The 21,783-nt window shown below is 39.8% G+C and overlaps 3 protein-coding genes and 1 long non-coding RNA gene across 8 annotated transcripts in view; 2 read left to right on the top strand and 2 right to left on the bottom strand.

The window, feature by feature from the left end:
- Position 1: 1 nt before the first annotated feature.
- On the bottom strand, positions 2 to 5,459 carry LOC119476317 (ras-related protein Rab-39B-like). Its single transcript, XM_037749737.1, has 4 exons — positions 5,101 to 5,459; positions 4,131 to 4,363; positions 3,234 to 3,504; positions 2 to 2,727 (listed from the first exon to the last, which is right to left on the bottom strand). The coding sequence occupies exons 2-4, from the start codon at positions 4,343 to 4,345 to the stop codon at positions 2,572 to 2,574; spliced, it is 642 nt and encodes a 213-aa protein (XP_037605665.1). The 5' UTR covers positions 4,346 to 4,363; positions 5,101 to 5,459; the 3' UTR covers positions 2 to 2,571.
- Positions 5,460 to 5,464: 5 nt separating this feature from the next.
- On the bottom strand, positions 5,465 to 8,408 carry LOC119476320. The gene is made up of 3 exons (XR_005203993.1): positions 8,274 to 8,408; positions 6,040 to 6,125; positions 5,465 to 5,480 (listed from the first exon to the last, which is right to left on the bottom strand). It is a non-coding gene; the product is annotated as an uncharacterized LOC119476320 (long non-coding RNA).
- rab38c (RAB38c, member of RAS oncogene family) lies at positions 5,723 to 12,847 on the top strand. The gene is made up of 4 exons (XM_037749739.1): positions 5,723 to 6,276; positions 8,236 to 8,366; positions 10,875 to 11,012; positions 12,110 to 12,847. The coding sequence occupies exons 1-4, from the start codon at positions 6,084 to 6,086 to the stop codon at positions 12,269 to 12,271; spliced, it is 624 nt and encodes a 207-aa protein (XP_037605667.1). The 5' UTR covers positions 5,723 to 6,083; the 3' UTR covers positions 12,272 to 12,847.
- A 4,525-nt stretch (positions 12,848 to 17,372) lies between these two features.
- The window catches only part of LOC119476316 (phosphatidylinositol-binding clathrin assembly protein-like), a 29,225-nt gene continuing 24,814 nt past the window's right edge, over positions 17,373 to 21,783 (top strand). For 4 of the 5 annotated variants that reach the window (XM_037749735.1, XM_037749733.1, XM_037749734.1 and 1 more), the window contains exon 1: positions 18,305 to 18,434. In XM_037749735.1, coding sequence (XP_037605663.1) covers positions 18,305 to 18,434 — 130 coding nt within the window. Of the gene's footprint in view, positions 18,435 to 21,783 lie in introns of all 5 variants that reach the window. The other variant, XM_037749732.1, reaches the window with a different exon arrangement.

The following is a 21,783-nucleotide window of genomic DNA, read 5'->3' on the forward strand; positions in this document are numbered from 1 at the left end:
GTGTAATGTGATACCGTTTAATATTCACAGGATAAACACAGTTTTATCTATGAGCAGGAAGTTGACTGCGTGTGCTAATTAGGCTTATTTTCCTCCAAAAGGCACTCGAAAGAGACACTTCCACTGTACGGTTAAAATAAACTAACTCACGCATGGTTATTTCTAAACTGTTAGAATAAGTGAATATTAATGCCACAAATCTGACCTGAAGTCTGAGCAATTATAGTGGGGTTCAAATAATCCTAATTTGTTGTTTCAGTGTTTCATCTTCATTCATTCTGCTCGTTCTGATGAGATTCCAGGTACTGAATGAAATGGCTATTTATTTACACTATATCAAAAATAAAAGATATTTTCTTTCTTTGGAAAATTTGAGTTTAAATGGAGGCATGCATTGATTAAATATGGATATAATTGAATCTATAAACAGATTGTAGGCATAAGTGTGAAAGGATATTTATGACCTAAAGGTGTCATGTCATATTTAATGTTGGTTTAATATTCAAACAAAGTCATAAAATCAGTGTGGAGTGTGGAGACCCAAAGTGTTCAATATAACAAGTGATTATGACATAAAGAATTACATGAATAAATTGTAAAAATGTATAAATGAATAATTTTTGGAATAATTTCTGAAAATGTTTTATTGGTGTTTATTTGTATTTCATTTCATTTTTAAAAGTATATTTTTATTTAAGAATATTTTGGTTTTTAATGTCACATTTTATTTTATAATTTCAAAAAATGAACTCCAATAAAACTCTAATAAGAATGAGGAAATAAACATGTCGTAATAACGAGTTCAGTTTTAATAATTTCTTGCAGTTATTTCACAAATTGTTGGTTCATTTATATATTTTACATAATTTATCCACATGAATTTGTTAATTTATTTCACATTGAACACCTCGGGGTTCCGTACAAAAGGCTTTAAAGGTGCAGTGTGTAAGATTTGTCGGCATCTAGTGGTGAGGTTGCAGATTGCAACCAACTGAAACGCCTCCCATGTGCCGAGGGCGTATATAGGAGTACTACGGTGGCCGACCGTGGCCTGTCTAGAGCTGGTGTTTGGTTTGTCCGTTCTGGGCTACTGTAGCAAAAACATGGCGGCCGGCTCCGTGAAGAGATATATGTAGATATAAACGGCTCATTTTAAGGTAACGGAAACACAACAATTCTTATTTTCAGGTGATTATACGCCAGGCCTATTCAATTACTTTTTCTTTTTTTAGAAGGGACAGATTTGAAATGTCTGATCTGCAAAGCTAGGAATTTAAATGTGAAAACATTACACCTTTTTAATCTTAGTAGGTTGTTGTTTTAATAAACACAATGTTGCATTTAACATCTTTTTGAAATTCAATTTAAGTCTCCTAAACTCCCTCTGCTTAAACAGCCTGGGTTAAAATATGGGTTTTAATAATAAAACACCCATAAACTGAGAATATTAGCAGGTCATTTAAATAAAAACACAATGATATTGATTTTAACAGTCAATAATGTGAGAGGTAACGTTGACCGACGGTAATAAACTCGCTTATTGGAAGAAATTATTACTATTTATTTTTTTAAAACATTTTTTTAATATTCATAAATGATCAAAGGGCCGGATTGAGGTTGTTAAAGGGCCGCAAATTGCATTATACACTAAAGAAAACTGCCAATAGATCCCCCTAAAAGCTACACACTGTACCTTTAAGGTTATGTCTCAACCGTTCTCACCAGTAAACAAACACAGAGTAGTAAACATGAACTTGGGTACTTACCATGTTGATAAAAATCCTTGCTATGGTCAAGTCATAATGGCTATCAGTGAGCAGCTACAGTAGCTTTTTCCTTTCAGCAAACATCAAATGTACCATTGGACATTTTCACAGTTTCTCCAGCCGTCATTAGCAGGTCGCAGTCAGACAAACAAACATGACAAAGAGTCCGGCTGAGTCTCAAACTTTGGTTCAATTTGAGTTCACTTTCAATATCCTCCGCTCTCTTTTATGTATTAAGCCACTTGGATTTGTAGTGCAGTACAATCAGTGAGGATCCCTTTCTGTCTTGTCACTCACCGATTATACAGTCCGTACACGGTTACAATATATTATGCATGAAATGGAAGAGGCATGGCTCAGTCTCGGCATCACTGATTCAGATTTAAATTAACATGAGAGAGATATAAACACACTGACAGTATCAGTCTTTAAGAGATGTGCGCCAACAACTGGCTCACTGGAGTATAACTGTACACATCAGGAAAGGCCAAAAGTGCAGTAAAGCTGAAGGTGTTGAGATTATTACAGTCACACACACACATGCACACAGAACAGGGAGAGAGTTAGGATGCTTCTTGTGCTTCTACGCCTGTTAGGAACATCAATGAAGAGCCATAAACAGGCACCCGAAAGATAAAACAAAGTCTTATATATATATATAGAAGGAAAGTGTGAGCGGGGAAAATATTACAAGTCCCCGAAAAACTGTGCAGTCAAGGAGCGAGAGAGAGAAATCTCCTACAGATGGGAGTCCACTGAAGTACTACTACTACCTGTCACCCCCAACATGCTGCAGCCAGGTAAATCAACAGAAGCATTGCCGGCTGCCCTTGGTGACCTCCTCGGAGGAATGGACAGTGCTGGGGACCAATCCGCTCTTGACGCCCTCCCAGCCGTCCTGGATCTTGATGTCCCCGCTCCGTACCAGCTCAAAGATTTCCCTCGTCAGATCCACAAACGCCTTTAAGAAAAAGAAGCAAAATTAAAAAAACAGATTCTGAAGGATCATGCACTAAACTCATCTGAGGAAGATGCGTTTTAAAGGCTTTGAAGGCAACAAGTTTGGTGATGAAGCTAAATAAGGACTGTGGACTGTTTCAGCTGCTGCCGTCTGGCAAATGGTACAGCGACCTTGAGGCCCGGACCAGCAGGCTCCGGGACAGCTTCTTCCATCAGGCAACCAGGCTCATGAACTAAGGACACTAAAACCCTGTTGCCTGTCTGTCTGAGACTCACACACACACACACAGACCTAACTGTGCAAACACACAACATGTAAATATAAGGCATATACACACACATTATTTATATTATTGTTTTATTATATTGTATTTTATTTTACTGTATTGTTACCTTTTAATGTCTGTTATTGTTATTGCTATTATCCTGCTATGTCAAGGAGCCAAAACAAAATAATATTGAGATGTGACAATAAAGGAATCTTAGTAAGTAAAACCTCATCCACACCTTCTCCACGTTGATGGATTCTCGCGCCGACGTCTCCACGTAGCGCATCCCGAAGGCCCCCGCAAGCTTCTCCGCCTCCTGCTGGGTCACCTGACGCTGGGCCTCCAGGTCGCACTTGTGGCCGACCAGCAGGAAGACGATGTTGTGCGGCTGGACGTGGCTCTGGGCCTCCTCCAGCCAGTTGTGGACGTTCTGGAAGGAGCGGCGGTTTGTGATGTCGAAGAGCAAGAGCCCGCCCACTGAGTTACGGTAGTAAGCTCTGGTGATGGACCTGGAGAGATAGATGGATGGATGGTGAAACTAACTTTATTGTTTGTGCTGAAAATAAAAGAAGAGAGTCCCCAACAGATGCGCTATTTACTCCTGTTTGAGTAATGTTCGCCAAAAAAACACAGTGCACAGCTGTTTTAAGAAATTACAGTATATATATTTGTGTATTTGTTTTAAAAAATATGTCTTCAGTAGAGAGCCCTAGAATATATACTTTTGTATTTAAAAAAAGCTAAATAATTTCCTAAATCAGCTGGGCACTGTAGTTTTTGGAAAACGTTCTTCAAACAGGAGTAAATAGTGAATTTGTTGGGGACTATTTTATGCTGCAGATTTGGGGCTCTATAGTGAGTATTTACAGCAGGAGGAAAGTGCTCTTGACTCAAAATAAACTACAGTGCCTATTTTATGTCTAGATTAATCTTTAATGCCCATCTGAGGAGACATCCAGCAGGATTGGGACAAGGATGGAGGGCAAGATGTGTTTATGTAATGTTGGTGTGGATTCCTAAAAAGAAAGCACATGGAAAAGCAGCAGAGTGATTTATGTTTGTAGGTCATGATTCCGTTTTGTGGATGGATGAAGAGAAGGATCGAGGGGGGGAAAAGAAAGAGTTGTGTCTTTACCTGAACCTCTCCTGTCCCGCGGTGTCCCAGATCTGTAGTTTGATTCTTTTGCCCGGCTCGATCTCCACCAGGCGGGAGAAGAAGTCCACTCCCACCGTCGGGTCAGACACCTGGGCGAAGCGGCCCTCCGTGAACCTCCGGATCAGACACGACTTGCCGACCGTGGAGTCTCCGATGACGATCAGACGAAACTGATAAAGCCATATCGTCTCCATATCTGACCAAAATAAAATCTGTGAGGAAATGAAAGCATTCAGTCATCAGTGAGTGTCATCCATATTATAAAACCCAAAGACACTGAGTTTATGATCATATATGACATTTTTTGCAAGAAAAAGTACGTGACTGTCGTTGACTTCACGGCCACTGTTGACAAGCAATTTCGGATTTTTTACATAGAGCCCCTTTAAACAATGAAAACAACAACAGAGTATAACACCTTCCTCTTTAGAAACAGAGGCTGTGTTTAAATGGATTCAGATTAAAAACAAAATGCACATTTAAACCACATGGATTATTCTTGGATTACGGCTGCCACCATGAGGGTAAGAGTAATAGGCTCAAATCATCTCAGCAGTGTCCATGTGATTTACAGTTGGGTGATCTAATTTGAGGGAAAAGGAGGAGGGAGGGAGGGGGAGGCCACTCCTCTTCAACTCAATAAACATTGGTGTAGTCAGCCCCCATGTGGATAGTAGGCTGGTTGTTATACAGCAATAACACACAATGAGGCCTTGAAGCTATAGCCAAATATATATAAGCTTAATGAAGAGATAACTGCTAAACAGAAGTTGATAATAGAAATGTGCTTCATAATAACATATCCTGCAAAGTTTAGATAAAATTATGAGTTTGAATCATGAGGCCCAACCCACTTAGCTTAAAGCCATTATTATTATTATTATTATAGAGTATTATTTACTTCAGAATAACATTCAGGACAACAATCTAATAATAAATAATGACCTACCTCGAAGATAAGAGCTCAGTATCTGTAAAAAGCAAACCCCATATTGATGATTAGGTCTTCTAAAAATGATCCTCCAGAGTAGCAGTGGTTGTGTTACAGAAATAACCCACGCATCCTATTGACCAGGCCTCTTGTCCTCCATCAACATGTGCAACCGCTTTTCAGAGATGAAAGCCGCCTGTTGAGGGTGTTTCACACCGGGAGATGATCCCTCTGAGCTTCATTTAGAGGTTGATTATTTTCGGTGAGGATCCGCGGATGAAATGGCAGCAGGACACAACAGCAGCAGCAGCAGCATCACACATCCTCCTCCTCGCTCTCATCAGCACCAGTACCGTAACTGTACGCAGAGCGGCGCAGCAACATGCTGCATTCAAAGGCTGTAGGAACAAAAAATAAAAAATGTAATTACAAAGTGAGCAGAAATCCGATGCACCTACAATGGACGCTTGGATAAAAAAAATATGGCACAATGTATGTCAATGGAGAGAATAACATATACCTTGTAAAACAAACTGGGTGTTTATGAGGATATTGGGTATATTGATTTTGGCCCTGTGAGAAAGGGAGAAGTTAAGAGAGAACGGTTGGGTGTGTGGGGTATGTGTGTGTTTGTTAAAGTAAATCCTGTATTGAATATATTGCATAATAATGCTGATGTTTGTATAACAAAAAAAAACCCACAAAGACATTGTTAAAAAAAAAAATTAAGAAGTGCGTGACAAATTCCAAAGTTTACGAGGAGAGCTTGAACGCACCACCGTGTTAATAACTAGCTGTGTTGGAGTTGTGTTCAGGAGCTGACAGTAGACCGTGAAGTAAACGCTCACGTGTGAGAAAACGGGAGGACTGCAGTCCAAAAATGTCCTACTAGTCCAATAATAATCTATTTTTCTACTTTACATGACTTCACTATAGTTGACAGTTTAATTGCTTTACCTGTGCAGCAGCATCCTTCATAAAGTTACTATACTTCTGCAGCCATGCAGCAGGAGCTTCTGTTTAAAGTCCTGGTCATCGGAGACCTGGGAGTTGGGAAAACGTCCATCATCAAGCGGTACGTGCACCAGATCTTCTCCCAGCACTACCGAGCCACCATCGGGGTGGACTTCGCCCTGAAGGTGCTGCAGTGGGACAACGACACTGTGATCCGGCTGCAGCTGTGGGACATAGCAGGTCTGTCAAACTTTAACAGGGTTTATTGTTGCATCACAGGTGAGAGTTATAAAAGCTCTGCAGGATTTATTTCCTAAAGGAAAGAATGTGTGTTTTTATACGAGGGAGTAGTCTATTAGGGCCACATGGAGGGAAAACTATGAATAAATATGACATTTCGAGAATAAAGTCATAGGTTTACCAGAAAAAAAATCGTAATATGAGAATAAAGTCATAAATTTACGAGAATAAAACATTCGTAATATAATGAGTATAGTCATAAGTTTAAGAGAATTTCTTTTTTAATATTATGAGAATAAAGTCATAGGTTTAGGAGATTTTTTTTTATATTATCAGAATAAAATCATAGGTTTACGAGAAAAAAAGTCGTAATATTATGAGAATAAAGACATACGTTTACGAGAAAGAAAATCGTAATATTATGAGAATAAAGTCATATGTTTACGAGAAAAAAGTCTTATGATAATAAAGTCATATGTTTACGAGAAAAAAGTCTTAATATTATGAGAATAAAGACATAATTTTACGAGAAAAAAAATCGTAATACGAGAATAAATACATAAGTTTATGAGAAAAAAAATCGTAATATGAGAATAAAGTCATAGGTTTACGAGAAAAAAATCGTGATATGAGAATAAAGTCCTAAATTTACGAGAAAAAAAGTCGTAATATTATGAGAATAAAGTCATACGTTTACGAGAAAAAAATTGTAATATTATGAGAATAAAGTCATAAATTTACAATAAAATTCGTAATATTATTAGAATAAAGTCATAAGTTTACGTGAAAAAACAGTGGTAGTATTATGAGAATAAAGTTGTACGTTTATGAGAAAAAAGTCTTAATATGAGAATAAAGTCATAATATTACAAGAAAAAAAGTCGTAATTTTATGAGAATAAAATCATAATATTATAAAGTAGTAATTTTACGTGTTATTTGAGAGGGGAAATAGAGCAGCGTGCCGCCTGTGTGAAAATGAGGAACGTGGAGCATCTTGTGAAGTTATACTTTAGTTTAGGTTTCACAAATAACAAAATACTTCATCTTTTGGTACATCAGCACCACATTATCATCAGTACCAGGACCTTGAAAATATTGTGCAAGAAACTGCGTTTATTCTGAAGAAAGATCCACACGGACCTGATGGGGAAAATGCCTCTTTAGTGGAGGAGGAAATTACTTTTTTTTCTCTCGTATAGTTATGACTTTTTTCTTGTAATTTTAAAACTTTTTTTTCTTGAAATAGTATGACTTTATTGTCATTAAATTACGACTTTGTTCTCATAATATTATGACTTTATTCTCAAAATCCCAGATCTTTTTTTCCCTCAATGTGGCCCTAATACTCCATCATAGTTTTAGGATCTTTGGAAACAAAAAAGCTTTTGTTTCACCTTCAGCAGCTGTGAAAATCTGTAAAGCTATTTCTAGAAATAAGCTTTTGACATCAATCTGAGGGCAGTTTTAGGAAAGTAGGAGCATGTGTGGAAAAACATGAACATTACTTCAAAACATCTCCTTACTATTACTTATCAAGCAATTTTTTCTTGTTTTCTGCCAGTGTTGTCAGATTATATTCACTGCTTTAGAATACAAAAAATACACATTTTTTTTACTTTTCTGACTCAGTGATATACAAACATAAGTTGATAAGATGGAGATTTTTGCAGTGAGTGATGAGAGTGATAGTGTGTGTCTGTCGGCTGGATGCCTGGGTCCCTCCCTGTCATTTGAAGCCTGGTTGAGGAATGTAGATCTTGTGCTCGGCTGTGACGCAAGTGATCCCATGCTGATAATACAAGTCACATGATGGCGGCTACTGTAGAATAAACACACAGAAACTGGCTATCTTTACCACTAAGAAACCGTGCCGTGAGCTGATTTCATTTCACGGACTTGAAAGGTGTCTTTACATAAATATGTGTGCGTGTCTGATTGGCTGTCCCATGCGTCCCAGGACAGGAGCGGTATGGGAACATGACTCGTGTCTATTACCGGGAGGCGGTGGGAGCTATGGTGGTGTTCGACGTGACGAGGGCCTCCACGTTCGACGCCGTGCTGAAGTGGAAGGATGACCTGGACTCCAAGGTCAGCACAAACGGAGGCCTCTTTCTTTCTCACCTGTAGACTATATACATCATCCACATTTCAGTCTAAATATCTTTAATTTTCACTGCAGTGTTTCAACGTTTACTGCTTTCACGTACTGTAGGAACAAATTCAAAGTGATGTGATTATGCTGAGGAAGGATTTAACAGCTGTCAGAGGCACATGTGTGTGTTGACAGCTCTTCTGTAAAAGTAGTTTGAAAAATAGCAGCTTCAATGCCCAAAGTTCATGTAAGGTGACATCAATAGTCTGCACACAGCAGAGGTAAAAGATACTATTATATTGGAACTGCTTAAAGGATGGGTACATTATTATTATTTTTTTTAAAAAGGTTTTTTATATCATTTTGTAGCTTCACAGTGGTGTTCCTTATGTCAAATTTTGGTCAAAGTATGTATGTTTGAGCATCAAAATGCTATTTTCCCAAGCCCTTCTAAAAACTTTTTCCCACGTGACCTGACGTAGGTTGCTGCGTGATGACGCTGCTACATGTACAGAATATATACATCCTTTTAGTCAGTGTATTAACATTACATACAGTAACTTAGAGTGCGGTCGGCATGGAAGCTTAGCAATGTACAGTACTGCTGTGTGGACGTCACGTTCATCTGAAAGCCAGACAATACCACAAACAAACTAACCGATCGATGCAGCGGTAGAACAGCAACTCCTGTGTTCTCTGAAGTAAAATGACTGTTTTTGTGAATGGAGTCTGGTCTGGTATCAATATGCTCAAAAATAACTAGTTTGTGTGCTACGTGTCATCCAAACATGTAAAAAGGCAAAAGTGTTTACTTGTGTTACTCTGAAGACGGGAAGAAAATCCTGCTGTGCTGTCATACAGAGGGGCGATAATTACTCAAATGGGGAAAATGGTCTACACTTTAGCACAATCTGTCCTGGAAGGCGTGGTGTTGCGCTTGTATATTCAAAAAGTGACAGAAGTAATTGTGTGGAAAAAAAACCTTCAGAATGTAATTGTGAGTTCCAAAGTCGGAAAAGTGTTTGTGAGAGGAGAGGGTTTCAGACGCTATTTTACCATCCGAGAAACACTTCTGTTGAAGCACACTGACACCTTGAAGCCAGGGTTGGTAAAGATTTGAGAAACATTTTTTGTTATATAAGAGGAAAATGTTCCTTACATCCCGACAGCAATCAATAAATCAAATGTTCGGACAGAAAAAAAAAAAAAATCTGGTATCCAGGGCTGTCGCAGGACTGTAATGAGCCCGTCCAATCATTTCATTTGGCCTGAATGTAATGATTGGACGGCAAACCTGCCTGTCTACCTGCGCACACTCTGCCCGTGCACTCATTGCGCATCACCAGAGTCTTCCACAAGCCGCTAGCTTGACAGCTGTGAGTATTAACAATAGCTTTGTTTGTTGTTAACGTTCATTGTGATATGTTTATGTTCGTAATGATAATTTTGGGGGAGTGGCTTTGGAGGGAGGCCTGAACGGACTGACTGTCAGTGTTGTCGACTTGACGACTATCTCTCTAGATTTAGGGACTTTTGGAGCTATTGCTGCTAGTTACTTTAATTGGAAAAAAAGTTGGCAACACTGGGCTGGGTTTTTCAGCTGGATCATTTTAAAAGTCTAGTGTACTCTTGCTAGTTTCTGCCTTTAAAGTGGCTATAATCAATATGTTCATAATAACAGTTTATCGACTGTAAAAGGTGTCGTTATGTTGTTATATCCTACATACCTAAAGATCAGTGTTGGGCAGTAACGCGTTACTCAGTAATGCACGACTGTACCATTACTGCCAGTTGAACTCTGGTGAACTTTAATGCGAATATCGCCTCAGGTGCATGTGTGACCGTGCCCTGAGGGAGAGGAAGAGACAAGCCCATTTCAATATTTTGCAACCCTCAGCTGAAATTTGAATAATAAAATGGGTCTTTTAGGTGCACGGACTGTGCGTGCATCTCCATGCGCACCCTCGGTTTTGTGCAGCAGCGCAACGTGCAAAACGGCTGGGTGAAGTCAAGGAGGGTGAAAAGAGGAGATGTCACGCGTCATCAACGCGTCATATCTTTTGGGGTGCAACACATGCGCAGCAAAAACTGATTTGCACTCGGCAAAATTGAGCCACTAGGATCGCACGCCCGTAGCTCCAGTTACACTGCGCATGTGTCATAACCCAGAGCTCAAAACCGTGGCCCAGCCTCTTTCAATAGGCCTTGGGTGAAAGTGAATATAGATCAGCGAGTGTGCTGATTATTAAACACTCTCTCAGCCAGTCACATCACTGATCTAATGGTTGGAAATGAGCAAAAGTAATATAACCTAACTAATTACTTTTGATACCAAGTAATAAGTAAAGTAATATTATTACTTTTTAAAGGAGTAATAAGTAAAAAGTAACTTATTACACTTGCCCAACACTGACAAGGGTATTTTTTACAACAAATGCTCCTACAGTTAAATTTCTATAGCTGTAGTACAACCATCATCTAACCTGTCTTTCTTCTCTCCGAAGGTGACCCTGAACCATGGGAGGCCAGTTCCAGCTGTACTCTTGGCCAATAAGGCCGACCAGCTGGCTTCCCAGCAGCCCAGACTCGAGTCCTTCTGCAGGGAGAACGGCTTCGTCGGCTGGTTCGAGACCTCTGCAAAGGTACGAGAGGGGAGACACCGGATACGTGACTTATGCAGCTTTTTGAACAAGTCAAATCAGTGGAAAAGACATTTAGAGTTTGATTGAGGTGGTAGTAACATTTTCCACAAATCACTTAATATACTAGTGATTTCTATGCAAATGTAAAATGTTAGAGGGCTTTTTTGATTAACCCCCAAATGGAAAGAGTTGCTTCACTTGAGGCAAAGACTTAATTTGTGGTTAAATCACTGTGTTATACATAATTTACACAGTCAGGTTAACTACATATTTAACTAGCTAAAAAAAGCAATATTATTGCAACAGAAGCCAACTATAAAAACAAATGATTCTGAAAATTACTGTAGGGCGTTTCAGTGCAAACACTAAAAGTCAGAAAACGTTATTTACTGTGCTCTCAAGAGACAAATAGAGGAATGTCAGCAGTCTGGTGTGAATTAACCTTCTGTTTTTTCCTCCCTTTCTAATGAGTTACACACCAGGGTGCGAGTCAGCGACGGTAGCGTAGTTAGTGAACACAGAGGCTCAGCAGACAGGACAGAAACAAAAGTGTTTTCTATCATTTGGTGACATCCTGGCTCCTCATTAGTTTAGTGTGCGATGTCAGAATGAAAAAGGGAGATAGTCAATTAAGTCAAAATCAGACTTTTTTCATATGCTATATTTTTCATTCTGACAGTGAGAAGGGCTGCGTTAGACATCTGTGGACAGATGTGGCCACTAATGGAACAAGAAATAACACAATCCTAAATAAATCACACCCTTACACATTGAAGGGGTTTGGTGCTACAGCCTCAGTGCTATGGTGGCTAATATTAGCTATAGATATTGTTGTCTAACTGTAATCAGTTACAGATACTGAGAAAAAATTTAATTAAATTACAGTTACTAATCCAAATGTTGGTGATTACAAAGGGGTTACATCCAAATATATTCTTTCTGGTAAAAAGCTTATGTAGAATATAACATTCATTCTGTTGCTCTGTTCTAATCTTAATTCAAGGACCGACATTGCCGCGCATAGAGCCATGCCACTGTGGCTGTGTGTGGAGTGGCAACATGATTTCTTCACTCTTCTTTTATTCCTCTCCCATCAGGAAAATGCCAACATCGAGGAGGCGGCGCGCTGCTTGGTGGAGCACATCCTGAACAACGAGGAGAGCCCGGTGGCAGAGCGAGACCCCAGCTCCATCGTCCTGTCTGGATACACCAACACCACCAAGGATCCTTTCAACTGCTCGTCATGTATGAAATGGTGACTCCGGACCAATCACAGACAACCAGGAAGTGAACAGCTGTGAGGCCACAGCCACAGAGATAAGTTTGGCTCAGGGACTGTTTGTAAAAGAAATTGCTTCATGCCATAGTGATTAATGAAGAAAAAATGGAAAACAGGTAGAGAGCTTTGTACCAGTATTCATGGGCTGTGTTCACACTGCAGGCCAACAGGATATCTGGAGCACAAAAGATTGAGCTCTGATGAAATTAGATCCTTTAGAAAGCCTTAAGTTTTGTAAAAAAAAAAAAAAAAATCTTAAATTGTTAAACGTTTAATGTGTCAGACTTTTTCTTTTACGATTTATATTTCACAAACTATGGAAAAAAGATTGTTTCATCTTTTTTTGCCACTGAAATTGTACATGTACAGTATTATTTTTTCTCTTTGAGGTATTAAAAGATATTTAAAGTAGTTACATTTGCACATGAAAAGTGCACAATTTCTGTTACACTCTATGATGTAACCCATATACAGTATATTATCAATATGTACACTTTTTGTACCTATGCTTCTCTTCTTCTCTCAAGCTAGCTGTCTCATATCATTACAACCCTAAGTGTTATTGATCTACTCATCTTAAAGGAAACGTGTGTAGGATTTAGTGGCATCTAGTGGTGTGGTTGCAGATTGCAACCAACTGAAAACCCCTCCGCTCACTTCTCCCTTTCCAAGCATGTCAGAGAACTACGGTGGCCTTCAGGTAACATAAAAACGTGAAAGGCTCTCTCTATAGCCAGTGTTTGGTTTGTCCGTTCTGGGCTACTGTAGAAACATGGCGGAGCAACATGGTGGACTCTGTGAAGAGGACCTGCTCCCTATGTAGATATGAAGGGCTCATTCTAAGCTAACGAAAACACAACAATTCTTAGTTTCAGGTGATTATACGCTAATGAAAACATAATATTGAATATTCCATTTCTGCTAATAGATCCCCCTAAATGCTACACACTGGCCCTTTAAGCTCAACAAGAAAGTGAATAAGGGTATTTCCGAAAATGCCAAATTATTCCTTTGAGATTTTGTTTTGGTCCAACTCATTTTTAATATAATCATGCATCGTCTGGTGGTCAGTTAGTAAGCTAATGATTGAAATCATCAAACCTCTGTACAAAAAAAGATAACATGTGATGACTTATTTTATGCCCACGACCTTCAGAATCACGTTGTCATGATCAAATCAAATCATTTGAATCGTGTGTTCTTTGGAAACTAGGTTTAACTGGTTCCACTGGGTTTAAACTGAGCAGGAAATGAGCAAATGTAAACCGTCTAATGACTTGACTACGGTTAGAGGGAAACTTACAGTTAACCAACCTCCTCTCTGTCATTACAAAGGCCGTACTATCCATCTGCTGAAGATCCCAGCCTTATTTCTCTACTAATCTGACGTAAAATTAATCCCTTTATGTAACACTAATACAGAGGATGCATCCCGTGTATTCATAACTGGCCTGCTAATAAGTAAAGACATTTTCTTTCACACTGGATCACGAACTGATGGGCTGGAAAATCTGCTCTCTCATGCTACCGAGAAAAACACACAAGAATCCTTTACAGTCAGAAATAAACATAAATGTTGCGGAGGTAATGGAGGAGAGTCAGTTCAGCAGATATATAGCCATTAAACGGACCATTCAAGTGGTTAATAAAACCTATTCTTTAAATAGGAATAGCGGTGGTTTACAACGTCTGGGATTCTTCCAGTACTACTCTGTCTTTTCATGATTATATACAGTAGCATCTCCTTCAAGCTGAGCACTCATTTCTATTTCCAGATGTGCGGTTTCGGTCTATAATGGTTTAAATTTCATCCTCAAAGTGAATATTCTCTCTAGATATAAATAACTCTCTGTCAAACAGTTGGCTCTATTGTTGGTACGAGGCGCTTTCTTCAACCCTAATAATCAATTTCTTGCCGGTCAAAAACACTGTATGTGCTGCTCTTTTCAGCGCAGTGACGACTGAACAGCCGCCTTTGTTGAGTCCGCCTCGAGTGTTATTCGCAATTTCCATGTTTTCAAATTAGGCATCAGCTTTATTTTACTTCACTCCCTTTGATGTGTAATAGCCTGTCCTTGTAATGCAACGCATGTGTAACTGCATTCGCTGTGGATCAGACTACATGCAATAAAAATATGTATTTGTGGTGCTGTATACTGCGCAGTATGTTTTTAGGATATTTGCATGTGTCACGTCCTCTCAGCTCAAGTCGACATGTTTCAGACTCAAAATGTGGAAATCAGCCTCGTCGTTGACATGATTCACAAAGAGAGCAAATAGAGCTGAAACAATGAGCTGATTCGTGGACAGCTCCGGCTTCTCACTTGCTGCTTTTTCTCTGTTTTATATAATTGTAAACTGAATATCTTTGGATTTTGGGTTGCCCCAGTTTGTGCCTCTTGTGTATTAGCGTACACTTGAGTCACAGCAACCATCAGTTTCTCTCAAACATAATTAACCGGCTAGAAGAGTCTTTTGAGGACTCTGACAATACCGTCAGAGCAGCGGTAAGTGTCAGTGTCACCCAGAGGGTTTCATGTGGTTAATTATCTCTCAGAGAAACCGTTACGGTTACCTCTGTGACCCGAATGTATGCTAATACATGAGACGTTTAAACTGGGGCTAGGTGTGGAACTCTTGGTCAGATGAAACACGACATTTGAGGATGTCACCCTGGACTTCAGGTAACTATAATGGGAATGTTTCAGTATTGCGTTGAAAACCACTGGACTAAACAATGAATAGACTGAACTAAATAATCAGTAGATTAAAGCAGCAGTAGGCGAGATTGGAGCAAATATGATTAAAAAAGTTATTTCTATAAAACAGTCACTATATCCTGACAGTAGTACATGAAACAGGTAGCCTGAAAAAAAATCATGTTCCTCTGTGTCCTACGGTGCTCCTAACAACATCTGCAAGATTTCACAGACCGGAGGAGAACAAGCAGTAAGAGCTGATCTGAGGTCTGCTGTCCATCTGCTGTCTATGAGAGCCGGCTGTCACCAAACGGTCAAACTAGGCAGCGCTGATCAAATATTAATCAATATTATGTTACGTTAATACCTATTGTTTTACTTTTGTACGGTACTTTTTAGGCGGACGTTTTACTGGCATCCAGTAGTCGCTTTCAGTCCAAAATGGCAGAAGTGTAGCTTTGTTGCTGGATGCTGATGTTGCAATGGAACGTACAATTGACTTTCACTTCTTGGCAATATACGTTCTTTGGTATTACCTTTGGTATGATCTACAGTAGACGGTTGGCACACCCACAGTTTGGAGAAACAGACCGGAGTACCGACAAGGGAGCAAAGCAATACATTGTTGTGGACGGGGCCGGCAGCAAAACGTATATTTAAACCACCTAAAAGAAAGGCTCACCTAAAATAATCGATATCTGTTTAAGTATATGTTATATTTAGAATATTTTCACTGCTTTATCTGGCCGTCAGACAGCCCTTTCCTACGGGGAACTGAACTGAAAGTTAAACTTAGCTATGCTCTCTTCAAAACAGAATAGCCTAAATAAGTTTCACTTTCAGTTCCCTTCTGGAAAATGTTCTAAATATAGCATACACTTTAACTGATATTGATTTTTTTTTAGGTGGGCCTTTCTTTTAGGTGGCTAAAATCCATTTTGCTGCTGGCTCCGTCCACAGCAGTACATTACTTTGCTTCTGTGCGGTAACTTCTGTCTGCTTCTCCAAACTGGGGGCGTACCGACCATCATCTACGGTAGGTAATACACTGACTATCTGACTATGGACAAGTACCTCATACAACCCCACTTCAAAACTTTCTCTTTAACTATTTGATCCAGAAATAATCCCTGTGATATGTAGTTCCTATAGAAATTCTTTAGATGTTGGTCTTTAAAATAAAGCAGGAAAAAAAAATCACTTAATGCTCCCAGATGGTATTTAATCAGCCATGAAATGTCATTTAGACACATACTGGGAATGTTGTTGGAACTAAATGAATCAAACTGGAACATTTCCAGGAAATCCTTTTAAGGCTACAAGAAATGTCACCAAATGGAGACCTTCACATGTTTGCTGGGATTTTATCATGGTACCATAATAAAACACCATAAACTATCACTGAACTGTGGGGTCACACTGATATTATATAAAAAAAACAACACAGGATTGCTACTGTAATGTCATAAAAATCATTATATAATAGTAGGGCTGTCAAATTTAGTAGACCGTTTAAAAATAAAACAAATAGTTTGACCGTTTGGTCGGAGTTTGCGAGTGATTGACAGCCGGCTCTGATAGACAGCAGACCTCAGATCAGCTCTTACTGCTTGTTTTCCTCCGGTCTGTGAAATCTTGCAGATGCCGTTAGGAGCACCGGAGGATACAGAGGAACATGATTTTTTTTCAGGTTACCTGTTTCATGTACTACTGTCATGACATAGCGACCGTTTTATAAAAATAACTTTTTTTTAAATCATATTTTCTCCAATCTCGCCTACTTCAGCTTTAAATACTTGACAAATCTCCCTTTAAGGTACATTTTTAACAGATACAAAATGTGCAATTAATCACGATTAAATATTTTAAACGATTGACAGTTCCAGAATATATACTTTTGTATTTGAAAAAGCCTAAACAATTACCTAAATCAGCTGGGCACTGTTATTTTTTTTGGAAAACGTTCTTCAAACAGGAGAAAATAGTGAATTTGTTGGGGACTATCTTACGCTGCAGATTTAGGGCTCTATAGTGAGTATTTAGAGCTAAACTGTACTTGACACAAAATAAACTACAGTGCCTATTTTGATCATATTATTGAAGGAACAAGTATTAAATACTTGACAAATCTCCCTTTAAGGTACAATTAATGCGATTATATATTTTAGTATTTTAGTAGTTACTGATGGCGAACATGCACTTTTCCCTCATTTTGAACAATATTTGTCATTGTTTTGTTCTGTTAATTGATTTCCAATAAAAACAGTCTACAACAGGGTCACCACACACACATCTCCAGTCATCATAAGACCTGAAGCATCACACAAATGAACCCTCTTGTGCTGATGTTATCGTGGATTTTCCTTCCTGTATGTGTCTACATTTCATTGGATGGCAGGTAATCAGAGAGAGAAACTGTGGAGCCCCTCCACATGCACCGAGGTGACAGCTGAAACCTGCAAAACCCGGGACAGCCATCATCCTTCTGCTTTAAGATGCCCTCCCCCGGACCAGGAACAGTATGGCCCAATCGCCCTCTTTTCCCAGTCACCTGATTCATGTACTGCCATTTTACGCACACAAGTTTGACTGACAAAAAAAAGAAAAAAAAGAAAAAAAATCAGGAATTGGCCTATCGGCAACCTCAACACAGAAATACACCCTTTTGTAAGAAGATTAAATAAAAAAAAAAAACCAAAGCATCCAAGGTTATAGATGCAGCCAGCGCGGGTTGCTGCTGCTGTGTGGATCAGAGAGAGAGAGGTGTTCTGTGCGCACATCCAGAGGAGAAACCAGGGCGAAGAAGAAGAGGAGAGAAAAAGGACAATGCTGTTTTATATCGCCTTTGAAATGCTTCATTAGGAGGAGGGATGCCGCATAGACTTTGACAATAATCACCGGTAGTGTCAGGGATACATTATATATTGATGCTTTTATTCTAAGGATTTTATTCTAAGGATTTTATTCTAAGGATTTTATTCAAGGCTCTGATTTCTGAATATCATCATCTCCTGGATGTGAGCGTGTTATGTTTTATTTGTAAACCGCATGAATTCTCCCACCGGATCCTCGTCGGTGTACTCTGCTGCTGCTGCTGTCCTCCTCCTCTTCCTCCTCTTCCTCCTCCTCCTCCTCCTCCTCCTGCTCCTCAGACGGCCGATTCTCGCAGAGGGCACTACCCTCCTCCCTGCCTCTAAAGACATTTTGATCGTCCTCCCCGGTTCCCCCCACCCGGACTCCTCGACCATCACTCCTCCTGCCTCCTCTTCCTCTTCCTCCACCACCACCACCACCACCTCCTCTTCTTCAGTACCATGTCGGGACAGTCTTTGACGGACCGGATCGCCGCCGCGCAGCACAGCATGACCGGCTCTGCCATCAGCAAAGCCGTCTGCAAGGCCACGACGCATGAAGTCAGCGGACCCAAGAAGAAACACCTTGACTGTAGGTTAAAAGCATGCCATCACTTGCTTTTTACTGTATATATATAGATATAGCACACTGCAAGCTATACCAGCATCTTTTCCTCTCACAAAGGATAGCTTGTATAAACAGCATCTGTTATGCTCCCCCTCCTCCTCCTCCTCTTCTTCTTCTTCTCTCTTTCATCCGGCCCTGGTTTATGTTTGCAGCCTCTTTAATTAGACATTCCCTTAGATTTAAAATGGGATTTTTACGCAGCAAAAGCAAAACGCATCTGGCTATTAATGGTTGGATGTCAGTCAAGGGAAATAGGCCACTCTGGTAATCATATTGCATGCTTTTTACAGTGTAGGCATATCCATTATTAACAGCACTACACATCCTCTCTCTCTCTCTTTCTGGAGAGCACAAAATGTGCCTTATTTCTGCAGCATCACCTACATTTTCCTCCTATAATCTCAGATTCAAGTTCACTGTCATGTCCTCTGGTGCATTATTGTCATTAATGGATGTGCTGTCAGTGTGCTGGAGAGTCTGTGTGTGTGTGTGTGTGTGTGTGTGTGTGTGTGTACTGTGTGTGCTACAGTGGGGTGTTACAATGAGGCGTTTTAAGCAGACAGATTCTTTATCTCCACATTGCTGCTAATTAGCCTTGTGTGCAAACTGCAGCAATTACAGAGGGAGAAGGAGGATTCCTCGCATGTAGATTCCACCGGTGATTATTAGGTTAGGTGGCTTTTCTGCCTCACTATAATTACTTGACATGATCGATGGAGAGCACGGGTAATCAATGGTGCTGCCAGTCAAGTCTCTACATGGCAGTCGGTCCGACGGCTACACACAGACAGACAGACAGACGAATAAGCAAGATGGCTAATCAAGTCCGTCTGGGAGAAACAACAAGGCAGGTAGCCAAACAGCCCTGAGAGTCAGTCATCCAGCGATACGCACCCGGGCCAGTCAGCCGGCAAGTTTGGCACCGGATTACTCGGTCGTGTCCACAGCAGAGGTGACACTGGGAGTTCTGGGCTCCCCTCACAAGATGTGCCACCGGGCGCCTCAACACAATACATCTAAATTGGAGCTGTATCACTCTGCCCTACTAAAAAAAAAAAAGGCCATTAAAAGCAGAGAAACACCCAGTGGGGGTTTCTGGAAAGGTTCAGAAATGCACTTGTGATGAAAAAGCCCTTTTGTAACTCACAACATCGAGTAATTACGGCTGCTTTGATTTCATACAGATCTTATCTCGATGGTAACCACCACTAAAAGCTAATTATTCAGGTTTTTCGGTGACTGCTGTAGCTATTTGTGAGGGTTTACATTTTAGCTGGTACAGATGGAAACTAGAAGATTTATAAAAGGTAGGTACAATTTCAATTTGTAGAGAAAATCAAGTCAGGAATGCACCGATGTGACTTTTTCAGTCCTGATACCTGGGCTCTGGGTATCGGCCGATACCGAGTACCGATCAGATACCAATGTTTAATCAATAAGCTGTAGGCCTCACTGGGTGGAAGTGACTGGGATCATTCTTTTATGTGTAAAGCAACATCAGGCTTGCCGTAAACATTGCTTGTAAAACAAAATATAACATATTAGGGCTGTCAATCGATTAAAATATTTAAATCGCAATTAATCGCATGGCTGTCCATGATTAATTGTGATTATTGAAAATGAATCGCACATTTTTTATCTGTTCAAAATGTACTTTAAAAGGGAGATTGGTCAAGTATTTAATACTCTTATCAACATGGGAGTGGGCAAATATGCTTGTTTTATGCAATTGTATGTATATATTTATTATTAGAAATCAATTAACTACACAAAACAATGACAAATATGGTCCAGAAACCCTCACAGGTACTGCATTTAGCATTGAAAAATGTGTGTTAGTGTGCTGACTTGACCAAAACTGTATGTGATTATCATAAAGTGGGCATGTCTGTAAAGGGGAGACTCGTGGGTACCCATAGAACCCATTTTCATTCCCATATCTTAAGGTCAGAGGTCAAGGAACCCCTTTGAAAATGGTCATGCCAGTTTTTCCTCGCCAAAATTTAGCACAAGTTTGGAGCGTTATTTATCTTATTTCGCAACGAGATAATATGACATGGTTGATACCAATGGATTCCTTAGTTTTTTCTAGTTTCATAAGATACCAGTATCTTCTCTCTAGCTTAAAAACTGAGCCCGCTACAAACCTCAGAAAGATCGATTGCGTTAATGCGTTAAAGAAATTAGTGGTGTTAAAAGGAATTTGCATTTACCCGTTAACCATGTTAACTTTGACAGCCCTAAAATAAATACGTAGATATAAATTGACTGAAATGCTATTTATTATTAAAATAATCAACATATCCCCATACAACGGATCATCCAGGGTCAATTTCCACTCCAGTCTTTTCAAAATAAACTACCGTCTTCACAAGAAACAACTTGGTTAGGTTTAGGCAACAAACCCACTTAGTTAATTTGGGAAATGATCGTGGTTAAGGTACGCCACACCGGAAGTGGCGTAACTGAAGTACGGAAGTTCCGTGACAAAAAACAAAAACTCCATGTATATAGTATATAAACATAGAATTGAATTGGATAGATCGGCTCTATTATCACCGATACCCGATCCAGTTATCGGAGTCAGTATCGGCCCGGTATCGCTATCGGTGCTTTCCTAGTCCAAATAAAGTTTTATTATAAGTGCTGAAGAAAATAATCTGTTAAAGGGCATCAAGTGATTGGCACCATTATTGGTGTATTATTGTGCTTCCTGCCGAAGCCACAGTTTTATAAGAACACGGCAGCCCTGCAGTTATTAAAATGGTAGAAGGTCGTCCACCTTCAGCACCCGCCACGAGTCGGAGTCTCTCGGAAACTAGTAAATGTCACTTAACTCAAGGGTGAGAGCAGACGTCCTTAAAATAGAACGGGAGCATTTACATGACAAATTTTCATCTGTCAAATGGATTATAAAAAAGGTTTATGCCGACGCTCTCAAGGACAATGAAGTTTCCCTCAGAGTAGGTCAGTTCATCATGGTGGAGGTGGTTACATGAGGCATTTCCGGCTCTTCTATTCTGATCATTAGTGGAATAAAAAGCACCACGACCAAAGCACAAACTAAAGACCTGCATGGCGCAATTCACCCCCCTGGAAGCCTGAATTGAATTTTTAGCTGAATGAATGTTTTGTACTTGAGCCATTCAGATGCAGCTGTTCTAATAGACACAGCTAGCGTTCACAATACAACACTATTTCCTGCTAGAGGGGCCCCTCTTCTCCATCCAGGACATGATATAGCATACGACTCTCTGGCATTTTATTGAGTGTAGAAGACGCTGCACCTTTAAGGTTAAGGGAAAGACGCAGG

Source organism: Sebastes umbrosus, chromosome 17 (genome assembly GCF_015220745.1).
Source record: "Sebastes umbrosus isolate fSebUmb1 chromosome 17, fSebUmb1.pri, whole genome shotgun sequence".
Lineage (NCBI taxonomy): Eukaryota > Metazoa > Chordata > Actinopteri > Perciformes > Sebastidae > Sebastes > Sebastes umbrosus.

What these genes read in the sequence shown, in the direction of transcription:
- LOC119476317 (XM_037749737.1), bottom strand. Translation starts at nt 4,345, where the DNA reads ATGGAGACGATATGGCTTTATCAGTTTCGTCTGATCGTCATCGGAGAC. An exon ending in GCGGGACAGGAGAGGTTCAG is followed by an intron (nt 3,505 to 4,130) that starts GTAAAGACACAA and finishes CTATCTCTCCAG; the next exon opens with GTCCATCACCAGAGCTTACT. An exon ending in AATCCATCAACGTGGAGAAG is followed by an intron (nt 2,728 to 3,233) that starts GTGTGGATGAGG and finishes TTTTTCTTAAAG; the next exon opens with GCGTTTGTGGATCTGACGAG.
- rab38c (XM_037749739.1), top strand. Translation starts at nt 6,084, where the DNA reads ATGCAGCAGGAGCTTCTGTTTAAAGTCCTGGTCATCGGAGACCTGGGA. An exon ending in GCAGCTGTGGGACATAGCAG is followed by an intron (nt 6,277 to 8,235) that starts GTCTGTCAAACT and finishes CATGCGTCCCAG; the next exon opens with GACAGGAGCGGTATGGGAAC. An exon ending in AGGATGACCTGGACTCCAAG is followed by an intron (nt 8,367 to 10,874) that starts GTCAGCACAAAC and finishes TTCTCTCCGAAG; the next exon opens with GTGACCCTGAACCATGGGAG.